At 54.2% G+C, this 21,455-nt stretch overlaps 1 protein-coding gene across 7 annotated transcripts; it reads right to left on the bottom strand.

Moving 5' to 3' along the window:
* Nucleotides 1-1,551: 1,551 nt before the first annotated feature.
* Nucleotides 1,552-20,905, bottom strand: SHF (Src homology 2 domain containing F). 7 transcript variants are annotated; one of them, XM_033107168.1, is made up of 8 exons: nt 20,321-20,892; nt 11,627-11,768; nt 9,173-9,379; nt 7,492-7,632; nt 6,086-6,257; nt 5,822-5,941; nt 5,100-5,248; nt 2,190-2,352 (listed from the first exon to the last, which is right to left on the bottom strand). In XM_033107168.1, the coding sequence occupies exons 1-8, from the start codon at nt 20,816-20,818 to the stop codon at nt 2,327-2,329; spliced, it is 1,455 nt and encodes a 484-aa protein (XP_032963059.1). In that variant the 5' UTR covers nt 20,819-20,892; the 3' UTR covers nt 2,190-2,326. The 7 variants fall into 7 exon arrangements, with proteins under 7 accessions (XP_032963058.1, XP_032963060.1, XP_032963059.1 ...); XM_033107167.1 differs by lacking the exon at nt 5,100-5,248 and having other exon boundaries at nt 1,552-2,352; nt 20,321-20,883; XM_033107170.1 differs by lacking the exon at nt 2,190-2,352 and having other exon boundaries at nt 5,114-5,248; nt 6,088-6,257; nt 20,321-20,890.
* Between the last annotated feature and the right edge of the window lie 550 nt (nt 20,906-21,455).

Genomic DNA, 21,455 nt, shown 5'->3' with positions numbered 1-21,455 from the left:
GTTTTTGAAAAGGTACTGTAGTCAGAACCTGGCCCAATATCTATGTAGTACTCTTCAGTCCTCTCTTCTCCTCTTCCTGCTCCATAGTCTCCTTTATAAATAAACCACTTTTCTGCCCTTTGGGTTTCTTTCTTTTGCCCCTGGTTGGGGTACTGCAGAGGAAGCCACTCTACCAGCCAGCTAACCTAGGCTGGTGTAAACACTATCTCTGAGCATGCCAGTATCCATTGGATAAATGAACCCACCCAAGGCCCAGTGCCCCAGCTGGAGACCCCTTTCCTGATTAGGAGGAGAGAGAGGTGTGGGGGCGTTCTGGAGAGGGTGGGTTGGGCACTAAATGGGGTGGTGGGGAGACACAGCAGGAGCCTGTAGGGAGGGAGAGTTGGTCTGGCCTGCTCCAGGACTTCAGTTATTCCCAGCCCTTCTCTGAGTAATGGGAGAGTTGAAATCAGGTAGTGAGATGAGAACGAGGAGACAGATGAGCACATCACCTGTTTTCTTATCTGTAAAATGACTGAAGGCCCTCCAAGTCTACTTAAAGATAGGGCAACGCTCTATGAGGGGATTTCTGAAGCAGTGCCCAATTTCAACAGATCCTTTTGATTGTCTCTGCAGAATTCTTACATTTATCAGATCATGTATCCTCGATTTCGAAAATGCAAAATCCCATGATTCACACCACACTTGGGAGTTGCAGATTTAGGTTCTGGAGGGAGCCCTCAAACTGCCCCTCCAGGGTACTCGTCTGGAAGGGTGTGTGTTCGGCCCATCTGGGAGTTTCTGTTCAGGTTGCCCGTGGGAGCAGGAGGGCGGGCCTGCAGTGGCTGGACAGCGGCTCCGCGTGGCTTCCCAGTAGGTATTCCCGGGGGCTGGGCCCACCCACTTCCGCGAGCTCCAACTGTGGGCACCGCCGAAGCCGCAGGCGGGTGTGACCCGGCGCCCCGGGCCCGCGATTAGGGGCACAGCCAGCAGAGGGAGCGCGCGGATGGCCTCCGCCAGCCTCGGCCACGAGCCCGAGCCACAGCCGGGAGCGCGATTCAGACCCGGCCCGCAGGCTGCAGGTCTCCGGGGCTGAACCCTTCCTTCAGGGAATGGGGGAGGCGCGGCAGACCCCCCACTTCTTCTGGAAAGGAAACGCAGTCGGCCGCGCCACTTTCCCCGGCTCCGCGGGCGCTCGGCTTCGGCTGGCAGGACCGCCCCCGCTCCTCCCGCCTGGCGCGCTGCCTCTTTGTTTCTCCTCGGCTCCCCTCCTCCCAGACAAATGGCTGTAGGCAGGAAATTGGACGCGCTCCTGGGGAGCCGCGCTCCTCCGCGCAGCGGGGAGGGGGCGCCACGCCGCCGCCGGCCGGCTCCGCCCCCACCTCCAGCGGGGGCTGGGACAGTGGGAGATGTTTCGACGTCTCGTCAGAGGAAGGAACTTGATGCTTCGAAAGCGCTTTTCACAGCCGGCCTGTGTCTGCTCTAGAGCTGATTTATAAACATATCTGTTCTCGCTCCGCCGCTCCCCACCCCGTCAGCCCGGGGGCGGCGCTGGAGGCGCGGACGCGGCTGTGCCTGGCAGAACTGGGTTTATTTATTGCCTCTGGCCGGGAGCCGGGGCGGTCCGGGGACCGCACAAGTTCCCTCCGGCCCGTTCTCGAGCCGTTCCCCTTCTCTTCCCGCCCCAAAGCCGTTGCCATCCCAGGGGTCTGCCTTCCCCAAGTTCCGCGCCAGACTCTGGGCAGAGCCCGACGGTGGTTTGGGGGTGGAGGCGGAGAAATGATCAGGGCGCCCCGCGGGCTCGCATCCTGCTCCTCCCCGCACTGACCCTGAGACAACAGGCTGGTGGGGAACGGGGTAGCCACCTCTGCCCTGCGGGCAGAGAGGGGCTGAAGCTGCAGATCTTCAACTCCTCACGAGACCCGCACTTCTGAAGCCTCCTTCCTCCAGGGATTATGCTTTCTCCTCTGGGATTCCTCTCCTCAGCTCCAGACCACCTCTTACTTCAAGGCCCCAGTAGCCTTTCCCCTTAAGAATAAATTAAGGAATCTCCAGCTTCCACTCGATCCCAGGGAGAGGGGTTAGAAAGGCTTGGGAGATCATGTCCCAGGGAAGGACCACAGCCCTCAGCCAGGGGACGCACACAGGCCTGAGTCTACATCTGTCACAGTGCCCGGGCCTCACATCTACAGAGTCCGGATGGCCACGGGGTAGAGCAGGGACATATGCTCAGCCCCCTTAATGGGCAGCTTGCGGCTTGCGTAGTGGTGCACGATTTCAGGGACGCTGCTGAAGGGCGGGCTGTTCTGGCCCAGCACGTACTTGTGTTCCTTGGTCCGGGACAGCTTCATGTGCATGAAGCCCTGACTGCTCCTGGGAAGAGGAGAGGAAACCCTGGTGAATAGGGGCCCTTTCCAACACCCACCCCCTCCCTGCCCCAGCAGCAAGTATTCTTGTTCCAAACCAGCTGAGTGTGGAGATGACCCGGGAAGGTGGAGGTCAGTCAGAAAGCAGGGAAGGGATAGAGGGGATTTTGTGAGTAGGTAGCAGTAGGCATTGGCTTTGTGGTGAGGGCACTAGGTGTGCCAAGAATGTGTGCATCGTGAGTATACAGGGTGTGTGCAGGTGGAAATTGGAGGAACCAGCACCCCCCACCCCACCCCAAATCCTTGTATCCAGGCACTCCTGCCTTCCATCCTATGTGGCCAGGGTCAGTTTACCCTCTCCCTCTCTGAGCTGTGGGAGGACACCTGTGAGGGGCTCTTGGTCCCTCTTGTGGAGGTACACCCTTGGCAGGACAGTGGGTAAACAGACTTGACAACCAAGCAAATCATGGTTGGGTCTCTCTCTTGCAGAGACTAGAGGAGGGGGCGAGCTGCTCTAGAAGATCCCCGCCCCCGCCCCCGCCAATCTGGGAATGCTCAGTTACCTTGTCTTGGGGACATCCCTTCATCCTCCTGCCAACTGGGCCTTGGGCCAAGCCCCCAGCTCATCTATCCAGCCCTTCAACCAATGATGGCAGGGATGACATCATTGGTGAGGATGCAGCTCCATTTCCCTCTCTCAGAGAGGACACTCTCCACTGCTTCTCCCATCTCCCACCACAATCCAGGAAATCAACATTAGTGCCTGGCCCTACCCATAAGACAAGGTCCCCCTTGCTCACAGCTCTGGCCAACCCCCAGACTTCTGGGCACCCTCAGCCTTAGAGAGAGTGTGCAGGGGTGGGGCCCCAGCAAGAACATTTGTCCAAACGACCACAGGCCTGATTGGCCAGGTCCCAGGTCTGAAACTCACCAAGGGGTAAGGAGTAAGCACTGCTTGGGAGAGCCCTGAAGCCTGAGTACTTGTCTCTGCTGGTCAGAGCCTACCTGGGACAAGGACAGGGCTCAGAAGCCGGTAGCCCTGGTAAGGGAGCCTGCTTATGGTGAGGCCCCCCGCCCTTGAGAGATGAAGCTGGCAAACTTCACTTACCTCCCCTGCCTAGGTACAAAGAATGCTCTGACTGGACCCATTTTACTAGGCCTACCAGTGAGAAAGCAGGGATCGTCGGGTGACAAAGAGGAAAGGGATGGGAGGAAAAAACAGGCCCTTACTTAACTGTATCCTTCCCTCCTCTCCCCTTCCCAGGTACAGTGCCTTAAAGCCTGATGGGGGCCCCCATGCCTGGGTGTGTGTGTCAGGGTGTGGGGCCATCCTTCATCTGTAGGTTGGAGATAACGGGCTGAGGCTGACAGTGACCACACAGACCCTGGGGATAGGAGCCAAGGGCCTGCGAAAAATTTACAGCCCCTGGGGGCTGTAGAGAGGGGAGGCAGTGAGTGGTCACCCTGTCCTGTCTGCCTTGTGCCAAGGACCAGACCCAAGGATGTGGGCAGCAGCATGGACCCTACCTTCCCTCACCCTCTTGCAGTTTGGGGACAGCTCCCTTCCCACAGTCCACTTGGGAGAATCACCTCTCCTGAAAACTGTGCATTATATTTTCTCCTTTAGGGACAGATCTGGCCAAAAAGGGAAACAAGTGGCCAGAGACTGGAGTTGGAAACTGAGAGCTCAGCCTCCAACTGGATAACTGACTTCCTGGGACAAAGTCCCAAGGGTCTATCAGGACACAGCAGAACTCTTGCCAGACCCTCAGGGAGCTGGGCTGGGACTAGCTGGGCCGCAGGGCCAGGGCTGGCATGGCTTTTGAAGGAAGCTGTTTAATTACCAGTGAAAGCCCTTCCATTACAGAGAGAAGAGAAACCATAATTGCATTTCGGAGAAGCCATTTATATGCAAACAAGGCTCTGGCAGACAGATGCTGGCTGGGCCAGATCCTCTTGGGTTGTAGTGGGGCATCCAGGCCTGCCTTCCCCTTTTCTCCCCAGGCTAAGGCAGGGCCTGGCTCTGTTCTGCTCTGCTCTTAAGAGAGCCAGGCCCCTGCCGTCTTCCTTTGCCTTGGGCTGTTCTAGACTTGATAAGGGGTAGAGCTGTGCAATGGAACAGTGTGGTTATTAGAATCAGAGTGAGCTGGGTTCAAATTCTGCTTTTGGAACTTTATTAGTTGGTAGCCTTGAGCAGGTCACATACATCTCTGAATTTATTTTCTGTTTATAGAAAATAGATTGATCTTGCAGGATGGTAGTTCCTTTGGAGGTGGTATATATGCTACTTCGTACATAGTAGATGCTCTATAAATCTTAACTATAATTTTTAAAGCAATACACATTCCTGAAGTTATGAAAGAAACCTAGTAGGTAACCATCAACACATTTTGCAAACAGAGAAACCAAGGCCCAGAGAAGTTAAGTGATTTGCCTAGGGTCACAGTTAGTTTTATTAAATCTAAGAATAAAACATCGATCATGATTATAGTTTGGTGTTTTTCCACTATCTTTTAGTGAAGCGGAATAATTACCTTCAAATGTATTTGCTTAGTAGCCTCAAATTTCCATATTGGATTTGTTTGAAGTGTGGATATACCTGTACTCTAATGCCCCCAGAAAATGTGGTAGGAAGTGGTGCAGATACCCCAGTAGTAGTGGGGGGATGTGAATGGAAAAACTACTTTGACAGGCTGCCATGTGGGGTACAGGCTCTACTAAGTGGAACTCCTAGGTGTCAAGGAGAGGACTTGCCATTCTTCCAGGAGCCTAGGAGGCCGATGCTGGTCTGTGTTAATCTGTTCCTGGGGAGGAAGGCTGATGGGAAGGGAGGACCTTGCCTGTCCCACTTCATCCAGGATCCACAGTTGTCAGCCACTAGCATCCAGACTTCCTGCCCACTTCTTCAGAGTGAACAAGAATAGCTTTGTGACCACTGCTCTGCCCTCCTTCCAGAACCCAGCCTCCACCTCACCCTGTACGTGTAGATTCTTACAGGCAAAGTTCCTATCTTCTTACCAGTGCTTCTAGAACACCTTGGACTTCTATTAATAATGATGATGGTTAAATGTATGGGAATTACTTTCATTTAATCCTTCCCTATAAGGTAGATATTATTATTCCCCCATTTTGTAAGTAAGAAAACTGAGGCCTGGAGAGGTTAAGGGCACCCCAAGCCACAGAGCTAGTAAGTGACAGAACCCTTCTGAGCTGGACACTATTGCTCAACTGTTTCCTCCAAGGGACTCTGAGCTCTTTGAGAGCAGGGGCTGAGCTCAGACCTCTCCGGATCCCCAGGGCCTTGCCCAGCTTTGGCAAATGTTCGCAGGGGATGGGATTCTTTCCAGCTTGGCTGGGCATGGGGAGGATATTGGAGTCTTCTCCTGTCCTGGTGGTTGTCCTCCCACTGATTCCCCTTGGTGCCATCCCGACAGGCTAATCCTGATTAAAGCTGCCAGCCGGCCCGCCCCACTCACTTGAGGGACAGGGAGAAGTCATTCTTGCTGGTCTCACTGTTGCGCACCAGGTAGCTGGCCTCTTTGCACAGTCGGAGCAGGTTCTCGGCATCTGTTCGACTGATGGCCCCATGGTACCAGCTGAGGATGAGAGAGAGGAAGGAGGGCATCTCTGCTGGGTCCCTCGCTGTCCAGGCCCACCCATTCTGGGTGTCCCCTGCAGGCAAGCCAGTGCCAGTAGGGGAAGAGAGGGGAACGAATCCCCAGCTGGACACAGACACTCACACCTGGTTTTCCAGAGGCAGTGCTGGGTCTGTCCACTCCCCCAGGGGACTGCTGGGCTCCACGGTTAGGGGCTTGGCTGACTTGGGGTTCCCTGCAGAGAGTCGGGGAGGTAGCCGCCCCTTTTCCTCCCGGCCAGGTGACAGGCAGCTCTTCTCAGATCCTTCAAACTGGGCTGTGGGGAACATTCCAGTCACAGACTCTGACGACCCTAGAGAGTGAGCCTTATAGCCAATGACCCACCCCCATTTCCTGCCAAAAGGGGTTAAAGGCAGGTTCTGGAAGGGCGGGACATGCTCAAGGGCCTGACTGGCTCTAGGGACAGAATCCTGGGTCCATCTCCCTGAGGGGAAGGAGGGGAAGGTAGAAGTGGGGCTCAGCCCTCCTGTGCCACACAGGGTCTCCCAGTCCCCCCTCTGTGGGAGGAAAGGGGAGAGGAGCAATAAAAGAAACCAGTTAAGCTTCTCCCTCCGGAGCAGCAGACTGCCTTCCCCTATTTCATCCCCCTCAGGGTGGCTTCAGCGCTGATAATATTGTTTCTTTCTCCTCCTCAGAGTTCATTACTGTTCTCCAAATCACCCTGCCAAGCCATTCTGTAGAAATGACTTATCGATCTGAGAACAATTATCCGATTCCCCTTGGTGCCATCCTGACAGACTAATCCTGCCCAAAGCCGCAAGCTGGCCCGCCCCTCCCCCACCCCCAAGGTCGCTGCCCACAGGCTCCCCTCCTGCATCCACAGAAGCCCAGCCAAGGTGGCTCTGCCTTCCCAGACCAGGGCAAGCCTGATTGCTGAGCCTGCCACACAGGCATAGGTTCACATGCACAGGTGACAGGGACCCTCCTTCAACCTGTATTTATAAAATACACTCAGGCACAAATGTATATGTAAACGTGCTCATGCCTGTGCACACATGCACAGATGCACACACACACACCTTTGACTGCCCATTCTGGGTAAAACTGAACGTGGGTGAAGTGTTCAGCGCCTTCTTTCTCCCCATTTGGACTCTTTTTCTCTCCTTGTAGCACTTTCAAGCCCTTGTTATCTTTCAGAAACCAGATGCAAGGACCCAATCCTTTCCTTTCCTCTCAGGAGTTAGATAATTCCTGTGTCAGCTAACAGCACCCTCACCTCAGGTGTTGTTTGCATTGCTGAAGGCAAAGCTCTTAGAATAGTGGATTTTGTGGCACCGTGGGGAAGATATTTGGAAGGGGCTTCCCTTAGGAGACACCTTCTCCACACCTTTGGGAGAGGGAGGAATGTACACTTTGTCCCTTCCTTCTTCCTCCATTCTTCCTGGGTTCTCCAAACCCTGCCTCACCTCTTAGTTCCTCCAACCCAAGCCCACAGGGCCTGAGGGGTAAGAGGACACATCACCCTGGCCAGAAGCCTCCACAGGACCCACCGCTGCAGTCCTCCAGGCTGGGCTCGGGGAGGGGTGAGGCTGGACCGGAGATGTCCCTATCCCCGTCGGGCAGGGAGGGGCTGCTGTCCAGCTGTCCCACAGGTGGAGGCCAAGGTAGGTCTTTGATGACCTTAATGTCAACTGGAGCCAGCAGCAGCAGGGAGAAGAGAGACAGACAGGGACAGGGACAGAGACAGAGACAGAGAGAGGCAGAGGTTGAGACACCAAAACCCAGAGCCAGGACACAGGACAGCCTAGAAAGGAGGAGGGTCAGAGCAGAGGCAGGGGCGGCTTCTGAGTGGGGGACAGGACTCTCAGTGGGCTAGGCAGAGCAACACTGACCACACCGGGATGGCCTGATTAAAGAGAGGGAGGCTCAGGTGGCAAAAGGCAGGATGCAGGGTCTTGCTTCGCCAACCCTGCGGGTCCCCTTCCTTTGACCTCTCACAAGCCTTCAGGGCCCAGAGAGACCAGGAAAGGAGGAAAAGAGGGATAAGGAGCTGCCCACACCTCCCAGCACCACACCCAGGTTCCCTCAGCCTCCTGGCACCTTGCCTCCCTTCCTCCTTTTCGTGCAGCCTAACTGAGCAGCCAGCTTCAGGCTGCCAGGAATACTCAGATGTGGGGGCAGATGTTTCACTGAAATGTACCCCTCCACCCCCAAACCCGGAGCCTTGACAATTAGAAGAGTGATGCCACTGGCGGCTACAGGACTGCTAACAAGGTTTCCTAATGACGAGCATAGATTTTCCCATTAAGCAATCCAAACAGTATTGATTCTCCAAGGAGACTTCTGGAGATAAACGGGCCATCCTCAATGGTGTGTGCTTTACAAGAAACAAATCAGAAATCTGTGGTTTCTCAGTCTGGCTGCCAAGGTGGGGAGAACAGAGTGAAGACCTGGGTCCAGCCCCACGATAAGCCTCTTGCCCAAGGAGGAGGGAGGAGGACATGGGAGTGGACATGATGAGGTCTAACGGCATTGAAGTCTTTTATGTTCTCACTGAATCACCAGGAGCTAAAGCCCTCTCCGTACTCTAGGCTCTTGCACTCCCCGCACTCAAACCAACACACACCCCTCCATGTTGGACTCTGGGCCCAGGATGGCCACTGGGTGGTTGGTACAGGAGAAACCTGATCCTCCTTCATCACAGCCTCCCTCTCCCCACTGGTTCCATGTCTCGCTGCTCCTCGGAAATCCCTCTGGAAGTAGGCACCCTGGTCTGGCATGGCCCACCACTGGGGACAGCCTCTAACTCAGGGCTGGTGTCTCCAAAGCTTACACACACAGCTGTTTTCATTGTCTGGAGTGTTAAATGCCTTCTTTTATTTGTAAGTATTTAACATATGCCACAAGTTTTATCATTTTGTTTTGAACTTCTTTATTTTTGAATATACCCAGCCCCCCAAAAGACAGAAATGGCCCAACCTTCTCGGCCTCTGTGAGCTGGTGATGCAGGGAGACGCCTTCGTCCTTTTGTGCCCATTCCCTGACCCTGCACACAGCACTGCGTCCACACTGCCCAACTCACAGCTCTGTCCGTGGTGCAGACTCAACTACATTTCCCTTGAGCCCAGCTCCTGAGCCTCCGCTGGCCCTATGGCTCCATTCTTTCCATTCCTGAGCAGGGAAAGCTGCTCAGAGGCCCCAGCAGGCCTGCCCTCTCCACCCAGGACTCACCGGCAAAGGCTTTGGAAATCCGCTCCTTCTTCCACTCCCAGGGTTGGTCATACTCCTCAGGGGGCCTCTCGTCATCCTCTGGCAGGCGGGACTCCCGGGGCCAGGGGGCCCCCTCACCCTCTGGGGTAGCCCCCTCCTCCTCTGGCTCATAGGGTGTGTCATACAGAGGCAGGGGCTGAGCTGCTGTCTCCTTGGAGCCCCGGATCTCTGCCAGGGTAAGGCAGGAGGGGAGGTGTGAGAGCAGCTCTGGACGGCTGGCTCAACTCCTCCAGCAGTGATCCCCTCCTTTAGAGGAAATGCTGCTGGCTCTGGGGGAGCCCAGTGGCCCCACTCGTCTAGGGTCCCTCTCTCTCAAAACACCTCTGGGGTTCCAACAGAGGCAGGGGCAGAGAGGTACCAGAGTGAAAGACAGAGAAAAAGATCCTGTGATGGCCAGCAAGGGCTGGGGAGCTGAGGCTTACACATTTAGGAAACTGAGGCAGGGTCCTCTCCTAGTCCATCTCCTCTTTGCTACCCAGCTCCATTTATTTCCCTGTGTCCCAACTGATATCATTTCACAATCAGAAAATCCTTCTCTGTTGTTCAGATACTGCTGACCACTCCTTCCTTGAAACTGTCCCCTTTGACAAGTTATTTTCATTGACCGTTCTCCTCTCTGATCACCTCCGTTTGGTCTCTTTCCCTGGATCCTCTCTTGGCCTCTGTTTCTAAGGGCCAAGTCTTATTCATTTCTCCTGGTTCCCACTCCTAGAACTACTTGTCCAGTCTTATAGAACACTTTGCATCTATATGTTTCTAAGTATCATAAAGATGTGTCACTTTGATGTTTCAAACTCACCACTTTCCCCAAAGTTCTTTTAGTCTGTTCTGTGATGATCTCTTTGGGATCACTGACCCCAGTAAATATCTGAAAAGCATGGAGCTCCCCAGAAAAATGTGCACATTTTCTCATCAATTCCAGGGCACTTATGGACCTCCTAGGAGGGCACACCCCTCTGATCTAAATATGGTAGCCACCCTCTTACTTTCTCCATTTCTGTCCACTACACTGCTCTCCTTGGTCCTGGCCATCCTTTATTCTCTGAGTCCCATCTGAGCATTGCCAATGCCTGATGACTCTCCCCACTCATCTCTCTATATCTTGATTACTGCTACGGTGAATCTCCATTTTCCAGGCTCCTGTTTCATGGGCTCCATGCTATAACATTCGTGACCACTTTCTGCCCTTTCACCCACCTCTCACAGGAAGGAGAGCAGCTTATCTGATCGGCCAATGGCTGTGTGCTCTCTTTCTCAGATCTACCTTCTTGCAAAGAGAGAACATTCTGGTGCTTTCTTCTCCTGCCCCCATGCAGAGGCCTACAGCTGTCCTACATTGCCCAAGCCTGGGTGGAGAAGTTTAATTCCGTGCGGAAGTATTAAGAAGCCCATTGTGGTGACATAGCTAAGTAGTGTTCCCCAATCAACTTTATCAGTAATAAAGCTGACATCATTATCTTCCTCTATCTCTTTCCTTGATCTTATTTCTCAATTATTTCCAAGCTCCAAAGGGGAAGAAAACGGTGTTAATTATTGGTTCCTTAAAGCCTCAGCAATTTCCACAATAGGCTGTTAACTCATCTTTCTGATGCCCAGTTCTTCTAGTCTGTTCTGTACACCAAAGCCTCAGTAATCCTCTTAAAACACCATATTTGTCCTGTTCTTTTCTTTCTCAAGAATCCATAATGGCTCCCCTCCCCCTTTTGGAGCAAGTCCAAATGCTTCATTCAAACCTTCACGGCCTTTCACGGCCCCTCTTGGCCTCTCTCCTCTTGCCTCCTATATGCCCAACACTAAGATTATTTGCCCCTGAACAAACCTTTCTCTCATCCTGCCTTGGGCCTTGGCTTAGACTGACTCACCCCTGAACTGTATGCTTGTCCCCATTTGGTTGCTCCCTGGATCCTTTCTTGACCTCTGTTCCCCAGGGCCAGGTCTTATTTATTTCTCCCTTCCCTCCCTCCCTGAACTACTTGCCCAGTCTCATGGGCATCACATCTGCATTTATAGTCAGGTATTGCCATAAAGAGGTTTCACTTTGACATCACATCATTTAAAACTCGCCACCTCCCTCGTGATTCTTTTTTTGGAACAAATGATGCCCAGCCCACACCACTACCTTGCCCTCCCTGACTATTCCAAATACTTCTATCTGTCTGACCTTTGGTTATATGGCCTTCTCCACCACCTCAAGTCTCAGGCACCACAAATCACAGCTCCTTCTCCAAAGTGACTATCTTGAAGACAGTGGTCACCTTCCCCGAGGACCCAGCAAAGGCATTCTACATATTTTCTAGAGACCAAGGAATCAGTTCTTAGACTTGTGGGTCCCAGAGCGTGCCCTACAGATACCCAGGCCTCAGGGAGCTACCCCCCATCCCCACCCCAATCCCTCTACCCAACTCTATCACTCACCGGCCATCATCTTTTGAGCCTCATAGGGCTCCATGTAGCCATCATTTTCTGGAACCTTCTCTTGGGCTCCTGAAGCTCCTGCTGGGCCTTCACCAGTCTCCTGAACATCAAATGGGTCCGCATAGTCTTCTAGGATTGCCAACTATGGGAAGAGAGCAGGCTTCAGACATCTGAGACAGCTCTGCTTCCCCTCAGATGCTCTATCCATGGGAGCAAGAGTCCTGGACAGGTTGCCTTAAGATCCAGAGCCCCAGGTATCTAAGGGCAGGCTCTGAGCTTAGATTAGGACAAGCTCTGGTTATTCCTTTGCAGGGGTCCCCCACTAGGCTGCCAAAGAGTGACACATCTTTCTTCTCTGTTAATTTTGTGCCTCTGGGCCATCCTCTAGGCTAGATGGCCAGGATGAAGCTCTGGGCCTTAAGGCCTGCCTCAGGCAGGGTCCAGGCACGACAAGAGCCTACACCAGGTGGTTCAACAAAGGGGATTAATTCAGGGAACTGGTTACAAAGGTGTTGAAAACCAGGATGTAGGCTCTGCTGAAATCCCCTGGGCTCCTGGAGGACAGAAACAGGAAAGGCCTCGCCTTGGCCTTCTACAACCCACACTTTCTCCCACACAAGTGGCTCATGGCCACCCCTCTGTCCCTGCTCCCAATCAAGGCAGAGGGAACCGCAAGCCGCACACCCTGCAGAGTTGTTCAAGGTGCTCAGGGCGGGGCGCAGCTGAGGACAATAGAGCCTTTCTCCAAGCTAGGCAGAGGCTCCTGGGGGGTGGGCAGGGGAGGACTGGCTGAGGCAGAGACAGAACCCACCCCACCCAGTGTTGCCAGCCCCTCAGAGGTGCACCGCACAGTGGGTTGAAGGCGTTGACAAGAGGAGGCTCTGAGGACAGCAGCATGGGGATGGGCCACTCCTGCCTCTCCCCCATTGTTGGTCGAGGCTTTGGTTCCGGGCCAAGATCCCACAGATCAGGACTGTCGGGGTGACCGCCCTGCCCTGGGTTACAGGATCTGGGACCCCTAGCAAGAGATGGATAAAGGAATCTTTCCATCTCAGAGACCCCCTTTTGCATGCTTCTTGGACCCCTGCAAGGCCATCTAAGGGTCTTTGAAGCACGTTCCAAAGGCTCCTACCATCTCATCCTTCAGTTCTTCAGCTCCCACCTTGTTCCGGTCAACCCACCCAGTTCCTTTCCTCCCTCGAATCTCTGCCTGCTTCTGAGAAGACCACCATCTCAGATCATCCCATCCCCGCCACTAGACTATCCGCTAGCCTGGAGGTCTTTGTCATGTTTGTCTCTCTAGCTCCAAAAGCACCTGGCTCACAGCAGGCACCAGACAGATGTTTCCAGTAGATCACTACCTATCTCCTGGGAGCCCACCACACATTGTCCTCCTTCCTCCAGGAAGTAGGGAAGAGAAAGCCACTCCTCCCCTCCCACCCGAAGCTGCTTCTTCCCAGGCCAACTGGCACCCACAGCCCCACCCACTTGACCAACGGGGCTCTGGAGCCAGCCTGTTCAGTACCCAGCGCAGTCCGCACCCAGCTTCACACTCATACATGGCACAGTAATTGATTCAACAGACATGCTATTCTTAAACCTTGCAATGGCTCTTCAGTGCCAACAATAAAAAAAGAGATTTAATGATTCCACTTTCCTCTTTGGTTTCTCTCTACCCATCTCAGATCACTTTGCCACCTGAAAGCTCTTTGCTCTCTTTCTCCCCTCAAAGCCTTTCCCTCTGCCTGGGTCAGATTCTGTTCTTTCTTCAGAAAGCCTGTCCATCCTCCCCTCAGGTCGGGTTAGGTGCCTCTGTGCTGGGCTATCATCACATGTGTAGTAAATACTTGTTTTATTATCTGTCTTCCTGCAGACTATGAGCTTCCTGAGGGCAGGAACCATGTTTACTGCTAAATTCCTAGTGCCTGAAAGTGCTCAGTAAATATTTGTTAAATCAGTTCACATCAAGCAGGAAGAATGGACAAAGGAAGCATGTTTCCTCATTCATTCAGAAGAGGGAGGAAGCATGAATCTATCTGGGTGTGTGTGGGGAGTCAGGCAGGGGGGCTGAGTGCCCTGGAAGCGATTCAGTGAGCAGAAGCACCTGGCCCAAGCACCGACCCCCGCAACTCCGCAGAGCACCCCCAGCCTGGTCAGAGCTGCATGCAGTGCCCTTCTCACTAGAGTCCTGGGCCAGTGCCCAGAGCTCCGACCCCTCCCAGGCTGGCGTGGGCATCCCTAGCACCAGCCCTTGGTGCCTGTGGGCACCCAGGTGTCAGCTCTGCGGGCAGCTCAATGGCTCCTCTGTTCCATTCCGGGCTCCACACCCTGCTCCAGGAAGCCCTGGCCCCCCACTGTGGGTTGGGGTGCCCAGAGAAGACGCCCACAGGGTTGGGAGTCAAGAGCAGGAGCAGCAGGAGAGACGCCTATTGGGAAGCCTGGCAGAATGGGCACCTGTCCTGGGCACAGAGGACCCCTGTCAGAGGCCAGATCTGTTTCCCCAGTGGCTTTTAGATCACACGAGGTGGCAAAACTGCTCAGTGGGGGAAGCTGCCCCTGTAGGCTTCTGACACCTTTGCCCTACCATGATTTATTTTGTATATGGGCTCTTTATCCAACTCTGATGTACTCACTGTGGTACACTGCATCCATCACAGGGCCTGACACCCAGTGCGTGCTCAGTGCCCATTTCCTAGAGGCTCAAAAAACCTCCTTCTCTCCGGAGTCCATCTTCTGGAGTCACACAGATTCTCAGATCCCCAATTCATCTGAACTCTGACTGACCAAACCAGTATCAGCTGTAGGAGCAGGATCTCAGGAGAATCAACACTGAAATGGGGATCAAAGCCTTTGACTCAAGGAAAGAAGGGAGGAACTGGCAGGGAAGGCACTAAAACTAGGGCTGACATTTAGGCAAGCCCTCTGGTAGAGCCAGAATGCTGTTGAAATGCTGAACTATTTCCAAACTAGTTTGTAAGTAGCTGTTGCCCCAGAGGGCCCCCTTGTCCCCATACCTCCTGCCAACCAGATCCCCCTCCTTCCTACCACCCAGCAGGGTGCCTCCAGGAGCCGGCTTTTGTGCCTGTTCCAATTGGGCAGTACCTCTCCCAGAGCAGCTGTCAGGCTTTGACTCTCTCCTGAGGTAGCTGACAGGCCCACCATCTGGTTGGACCTTCCATTCTGCAGCTGGGCCTTGCTATTGAGTCCCTGACAAATGTCCCCCCCACCCCCCCGCATCCAATGCCACCCCATGGGGCTTATGAGTCCAGGGGGAGCAAGGGGGCAGCCATAATAGGATTTGGCTCTACAGTGTCTCCAAAATCTACCACTACCCCTTTCCTTATTTTACATTTAATGTCTAGAAACCTCTGTTTTTTGTTTTGTTTTGTTTTGATCTGTAAAATGGAGATGGTATTAGTACCTACCTTATCAGCTTGGGAAGAGGATAATGTAAAAGTCCTCAGCCCAGAGACTAGCACAGAGTTGGTGCTCAATAAATGTTAGCCTTGATGATAATCTCTTATATTCAGGCATTAAGGCCCCAGAGTTTAGGTGCTTGTCCAGGGTGCACAGCTTGTAGCAGTAGAAACAAGACTGGGACCCAGGTCTCCTGACTCTCAGTGCCTTAACCACAGATTTTCCAGAAAAATTGGGAAATGTAGCATCTTCTCTCCTCTACTTGCACATTTAAAATACATTTCAGCATGTTAAAGGCTCTAAGAAGCCCTGCAACAAAGAAAGGAGTCTAATTTTGTTTAATTTATCATTTGTCCAAAGTATTTAATCATGAAATGACTTTTTTACTGAAAGTCTTTCGATTTGGGTAACGGTATATTATCTACCTTCCCAGAGATCGATCTGTTTGCACTGTCTGTTCCCACTTATTGGAATGCCCTTCCCAATTTATCTGCCAGGGAAACTCCTGCACATGAAACAAATTTGCTATTGTTCTTTTCTAATTACAAAGCAATGCCATGCTTATAAAATATTCAAACATCACAGACATGCACTCGATGCTGACAACCCTTTTCAGACCTTTATGTGTCTGTGGCTACCGTGGGATTGGGTGACAAGTGCCGGCCTTCAACATTCAGCAATTGGTGAACTGAGCACAGAATGCACTCTTCATTCCTTCTATAAGAGCCCCCTTTCCCTTGCTCACTAGCAAATGCTTAGTGAACACTTCTTCTCTGCAAGGCTCCTCTCCATAAGTGCAAGGGTCCCCTGGCATGGTGCTGGCAGCCAGTCTGGAGTCAGGCTGCCTGGCTGTGAACCTCGGCTCTTCTACTTACTAGCTGTGAAACCAGGCAAGCGTGACTCAACATTCCTGCGCTTCAGTCTCCCTATGTACAACCTGGGGATAGTAACCGAATTTTCCTCATAGGGTCGTTGATCTAAGGATCCACTGGTCTAATAGATGTCGGCCACTTCAAGATGGTACCAAGCACAAGATAGGTGTTAGTAAATGTCCGCTACTATATTATTAAACATGAAAAGACCAAATTCCTGGATCCTCCAGGAGCTCCCAATGACAGACACAGAACAAGCTCCAAAAGACTGAAGCACCTTGAGGTGCTGTGAAGCCCCATGTCTGGGCTTCAGGCTCTGTATGTAGGGATTGGGCCCCACCTCTGTTTTCACGTGATATGACACTGGTTCTGTGGTGAGGGCAACTGGAGTAGGCAGCCAGTACCCGATCCAAGCACAGGCCCCAGCCAGCTGCTCCCATCCATGGTCCACAGGATCCCAGCTGTTCCTGGCTCCCCATGGGTGGAGCACCAGGGCTGAGGTGTCACTGAGTAACTGGCCAAGCCAACAAGCTGTAGATGTCTTCTAGAGGGAGTGAGTGCTGCCGAGTGAGGAGGCGGCGCTGGGTAGAGCACACAGGCCTGCCGTGCAATCCCACAGGTCTCAGTCTCAGCCCTCTCGGAAGCACCAAGAGCAGCACAGAGGGCCAGCCCAGGCTACAAAGGTTTAAGAGGTCTGGCCACCATCGTCCCTTGATCTGGTCTCTTCTCTTCTCCTCCCTCTACTTCCATTGGAGGACATGCACGAGATAAACAAATCAGACCCCTAGACTCTGTGGAAGTCTTAACAAGGAAAATTAAAGCAAACAAGCAAACTCAAAAAAGTCAAGGACCAGATCTTCTGGGTGGTGAGTCCCTTTCAGCGCCTAGGTGTCACTTAATCTGTCACTTAATGATACACAAACACTCAATGAACACTGGCTAAGGGAGAGCCCTGGCCCACCAGCCTAACCCCAGGGCAGGCCTGATTTATTTGACTTTGGACACCTGCATGTCTCCCTCATTTTACTATACTCTTCCTACTTGTCTACTCACTCGTTCCAACAGATGGGCTTAGAGGATCCAAGTCCACGTGGATACTGTCTAGGAGGTGTAGCTCTTTTTTAAAGTTCTTAATATTTTGGGCCCTGTGTACCCGCATGAGAAGAATCTGAGAGCTGTGAGCCTTTTCCCAGAAAACTGCTCATGTACACAAATATCTGCCCAATTTCTGGAGGTTCATGAACCCCCAAAGCCCCTCTATGAGCTAAGAACAAGAGACCTAGTTTCAATTCAGACAGGGTGCCTGTCTTACTGTCTTATTGTTCACATCACCTCTCCCTCTCTCTCTCTCTCTCTCTCTCTCTGTCTCTCTCTGTCTCTCTGTCTGTCTGTCTCTCTCTCTCTCTCTCTCTCTCATACACACACACACACACACACACACACACACACACACACACACCTTGGAGTGATGGAGGCAAAAGACACACTGTGCAGATGGTCACAGGCAGCGCAAAGCTTCATCCAATCAGGCCTCTTTCCCATCCCATCCCCCTTTCCTAGACCAGGTTTTTCCCGTTGAAGATCTGAGAAAAGGGAGCCAAGCAAGGGAAGGCCCAGTTCTCTAACTCCTCTGCCAGACCATGGCCTGGCGGCCACATAGGGCCCAGTACCACGAGGGAGCTCTTCCTGCGGCCAGATGGTGAGGCCCTGTCTGTCCGCCGGGTGCAGGGCGCGGCTCCTGCTGCTCCCACACCTGCCCTGCCAGGCCTGCCCAGATGGTCACCCTTGTACCCCTGCCAATAGCAGCAGTGGGTCTCAGTGTGGGCCAGCAGCCAGAGCCCTGCATGGGGAGAAGGCTAATGGTCTTGAGCCCCTTGGGCCTCTCAGGATTCTGTCTAAATCCCAATTCTCTCCTGCCCCACACTCACTGAGCTCATTTCTCCTCGATCTCTCTGGCTCATCACAGAAGCATTTCCACCCATTTCATCAAACCTCATGACCCAGCCCCTCTCAGAGGGTTCTGACCCACCCAGCACCAGTCAATGAGCTCCAGGAGGAGAAAAATTGGCCAACCAAAGGCACTTTCTGGTCTCCAGTCCCCATCTCACCTCAGGAAGTGACCTAAATGCAAGCCAAGAAGACCTGATGGTCTGAGAGGAGGGGAAACAGAGCATAGGGAGAAAGCAGACACACAGAACAGAAACACCAGTTCAGTCTGGCCTCACGGGCCAGGGTCAGACCATCTCACTACCCAGGGGCAGCAACTTTGTGTGAGCTCTGCAGGTATGTGCTGACACCTGGGTTTAAGGTAAGGGGCTCGGGTATCTTGTCTGGGCTTTTCCTAAGGGAAGACTCTGGGGTTCCCAAACTCTGCCCCTAAAGCCGCTCTCTCTGAATGGTGGGAGGCCCCAGGTCAGGGTCCACGGAGATAGCATCCTTGCCCCTGGGCCAGCCTGGATGGCATCCTGGATCCTTCTCATTACACTCTGTAAAGAAACCACAGATGTGTGGCTCCTGGGAGATCCTGCTGGATTTCATTCCTATCCCTGCAGCTAACAAAGAACTCAGACACCTGTGGGCCCCCAATGTCTGAACAGTCCACAGATCAGAGAGCCGACTCAGGGTGAGGCATGGATGGATGCTTTCATTGAAAAGAGTCTGTGGGTCTCTGCATGTTTGTGTGGGTACAGCCCCTTCCTTGGGAGGTCTCTGTGGGGAAATGTACAAAGGGCGCTGTAGTTAGGGGAATCTCTGACGTTGGTCACCCTGGCAATGGCCAGGCACCATTCAGGATGTATTTATGCCCCCCTCTTTATGCCAAGCATTGTGTCAATCACTTGGGAGACACAGACATGAGGAGGACATGGTCCTTGTCTTGAAGGAGCCCACAGCTTGGTGGGCAGCCTGTTAAGCCATTCCAAGATACTGAAGAGAGGAAGAGGGCCAGGGACCACTCAGGCCCACATGCCGGTGAGCAGTGGTCAGGGAGGAGGAGACTAACTGGTCAATAGTAAGAACAAGGCCTAATGCTCCCTCTGCCTCCCTGCCACCACCACCATCACATCCCACAACAGTAGGAGACAGGTAGGAAGGAGAGGAGACTAAGGATGTGTGAAGAAAGCACAACCTCCTGCAGGCTTAAGATCCTGGCCCAACATGGGCAGCCCTGCCCCATGGCAGGAATTAGGGAAAAAATAATTCACATTCCTGAGGCTTCTGCTCTGACCCTGACACATCTCTCTTATGCAGGAAATCAGGCAGAATGGCGCTCTCTGGGCTGAAAGTCTCAATTCTGGAGTCAGTGGTTTTAGATGGCAACTTTGCTCTCCACAATCCAATAAAACTGTGTTCTTTATTGAGGAGAGGGGAGTAATCCCCAGAGCTGAGCTTCCAGGGGTGAGTAAGGATAACAGAGCCAGAGTGGCCCAGAGTCATTGTCTAATTTAGGACTAGAGAGGATGGCTTTCAGCTGTTAAGGAGGGATAAGACCAAACGGGTTGGGCAGGGGTAGCTTCTCCAACAGGGTCCTCTGAGGCACAGTGGTTGTTCTCGGGAACAGTGAATGCCTGGCTCTCCTCTTTACCTCAAGCCTGCAGATCCACAAAAGGCTCTAGCCTCCCTCAGAATGGACCCTGCGGGAGAGGTCAAGAGGAGAGGAGAAGTGGGCTCAGCTGCTTAGCTCCTTCTGGGCAACAGGTTCTGAGCACTGACTGTTCCCACACCTGGGGGGACAAGGGAAGAAGTGCAGGAGTGGGCCTGCCTGGACCTCAGTGGTCAGCATCCTTGGTGCAGAGCTGCCTGTTTTGGCTTCCTAAGAACAACAAACAGTCCACCCAGCTCCAGTACCACTGGGTGAGACAAGACCAGCTCTTGCTGTGTCCACAGGGAGAAACCCCAGCCTTCACCTCTTTCCTGGGGCTTCAGCACCTGCAAAGATGCTTGGGCTCCTAGAGGAGGAGGAGGATGAGTGGAGCTTTGTACAGGCTCTGCCCTGGAGCGGGGGAGGGTCAGAGATCAAAGGGTGAGCTGTTGCTCCCAGAGGATAGAAAGGCCCTAAAGAGGAGGGGAAGGGAGCTCCAATCCCGTTAGAAAAAGGCTGGCTGATTAGACTCCGAGGGGCTACGATGAGGGGAGCAGAATCCGGGAGGGGTAGGGTCACAAGTCCTGGGGCGATAATAGGAGATAGAGGCAGAGTTTGGGGCGCACGTCCCAGATTAGTAGGTCGAGAATCTGAACAAAGGTGGATGAAGGCTCCGAGCCCCGGGGTCAGGACCTAAGAACGTGTCCGCCAGTTATCATGACTCCGAGGGGCCTGGCCCTGGCCAGGCCACCTTTGTCCCTCTCGAAAGCTCTAGACCTTCAACCATCTCTCCTCCTGGACAACCCCACCGGGCGCGGCACTCACCCTGTCGCTGCTGGCGGGGGGTCCAGAGATCCGCTCCTCGGGCGGGGGCGCTGGGGGGCCAGGGGTCTCTACCCGAATAAGGCGGTGGGGGGGCGAGCCGTGGCGCGGGGGCGGCGTGGGGCCGGGAACCGCCGGGGTGGCTAGGGCAGCGGAGCCGGACGGCCCCCCGGAGTAGGGGTCTTCGAAGTCGCGCTCCCTCTGCAGCCGGTAGGCGGCCAGGATATCCGGAGGTGGCGCGGGGGGTGCGGCCGGGGAGGGTACGGGGGGACGGTAGTCCGGCTCGGGGGGCGCCGGCTTGCTCCCACCTCCGCCGCCCCCCCCACCACGGAAGCCCAGGTGCTCCCGGAGCCACTTGGCCACTCCGCCACTGCCACCCCCTCCTGGGCCGGCTCCTGCACCCCCGGCGCTCCGGCGCGATCCCACCGGGCCGCTCCCCGCGCTCCCCTGCGCCCGGGGCCCCGGGCCGGAGCCCGCCGGAGGAGCTCCGCTCAGTAACATGGGGCCGGCCAGACTGAGCGAGGGGAGCGCTGTGGTCCGGCGGGGGGCGGGGAGCAGGGGACGGGGAGGGGGTGGAGCTCCGCCGGTTGGCGGGAGGGGGCGGGGATCGTCAGTAACAAGGGAGGGGCGGGGTTCCGCTCCCTAACAGGGTCGACATACCCCAGCCCCGGCGGAGAAGAGGGGGGCGTCGGCTTCCAGCCGTGTGGACTCACCCGAAGTGAAGTGGGCGACCCCAGGGCAGGGGATGCCACTCCTGGACTGAGGATGAATCCGCCACGTGTCGCCACGCGTGCCCCTGTGGGGGGCGCACCTGTCCCCATCTGTTCTAGCTCCCCAGCTTCCAGCTCGCGCGACACCAAGAGGGGAGTCCTCAGACTCCAGGGTTACCGGCCCTCGGGCCCCTCCCACAAGGTCCCCTAACTGGGAAATGATATCCTAGGAGGAAAATCTAGGGGGGGCGAGAAAAGGGGCTGTTCCTAAGATGTGTCTGATCCCGCGTGTTACCGTGGGAGTCCCACCTACCTACTCCCATCCAACTGCTCTCAACCCACAGTCTGGAACCCACATTGCTTCCCAAGCCAGGCAGACACATCTCCCATTATAATCAACTCCCTAGAGGCACCCACTTCTCCCGTGT

Source organism: Rhinolophus ferrumequinum, chromosome 6 (genome assembly GCF_004115265.2).
Source record: "Rhinolophus ferrumequinum isolate MPI-CBG mRhiFer1 chromosome 6, mRhiFer1_v1.p, whole genome shotgun sequence".
In the NCBI taxonomy this organism is placed as follows: Eukaryota; Metazoa; Chordata; class Mammalia; order Chiroptera; family Rhinolophidae; genus Rhinolophus; species Rhinolophus ferrumequinum.
This window is presented reverse-complemented; position numbering and strand designations above follow the sequence as displayed.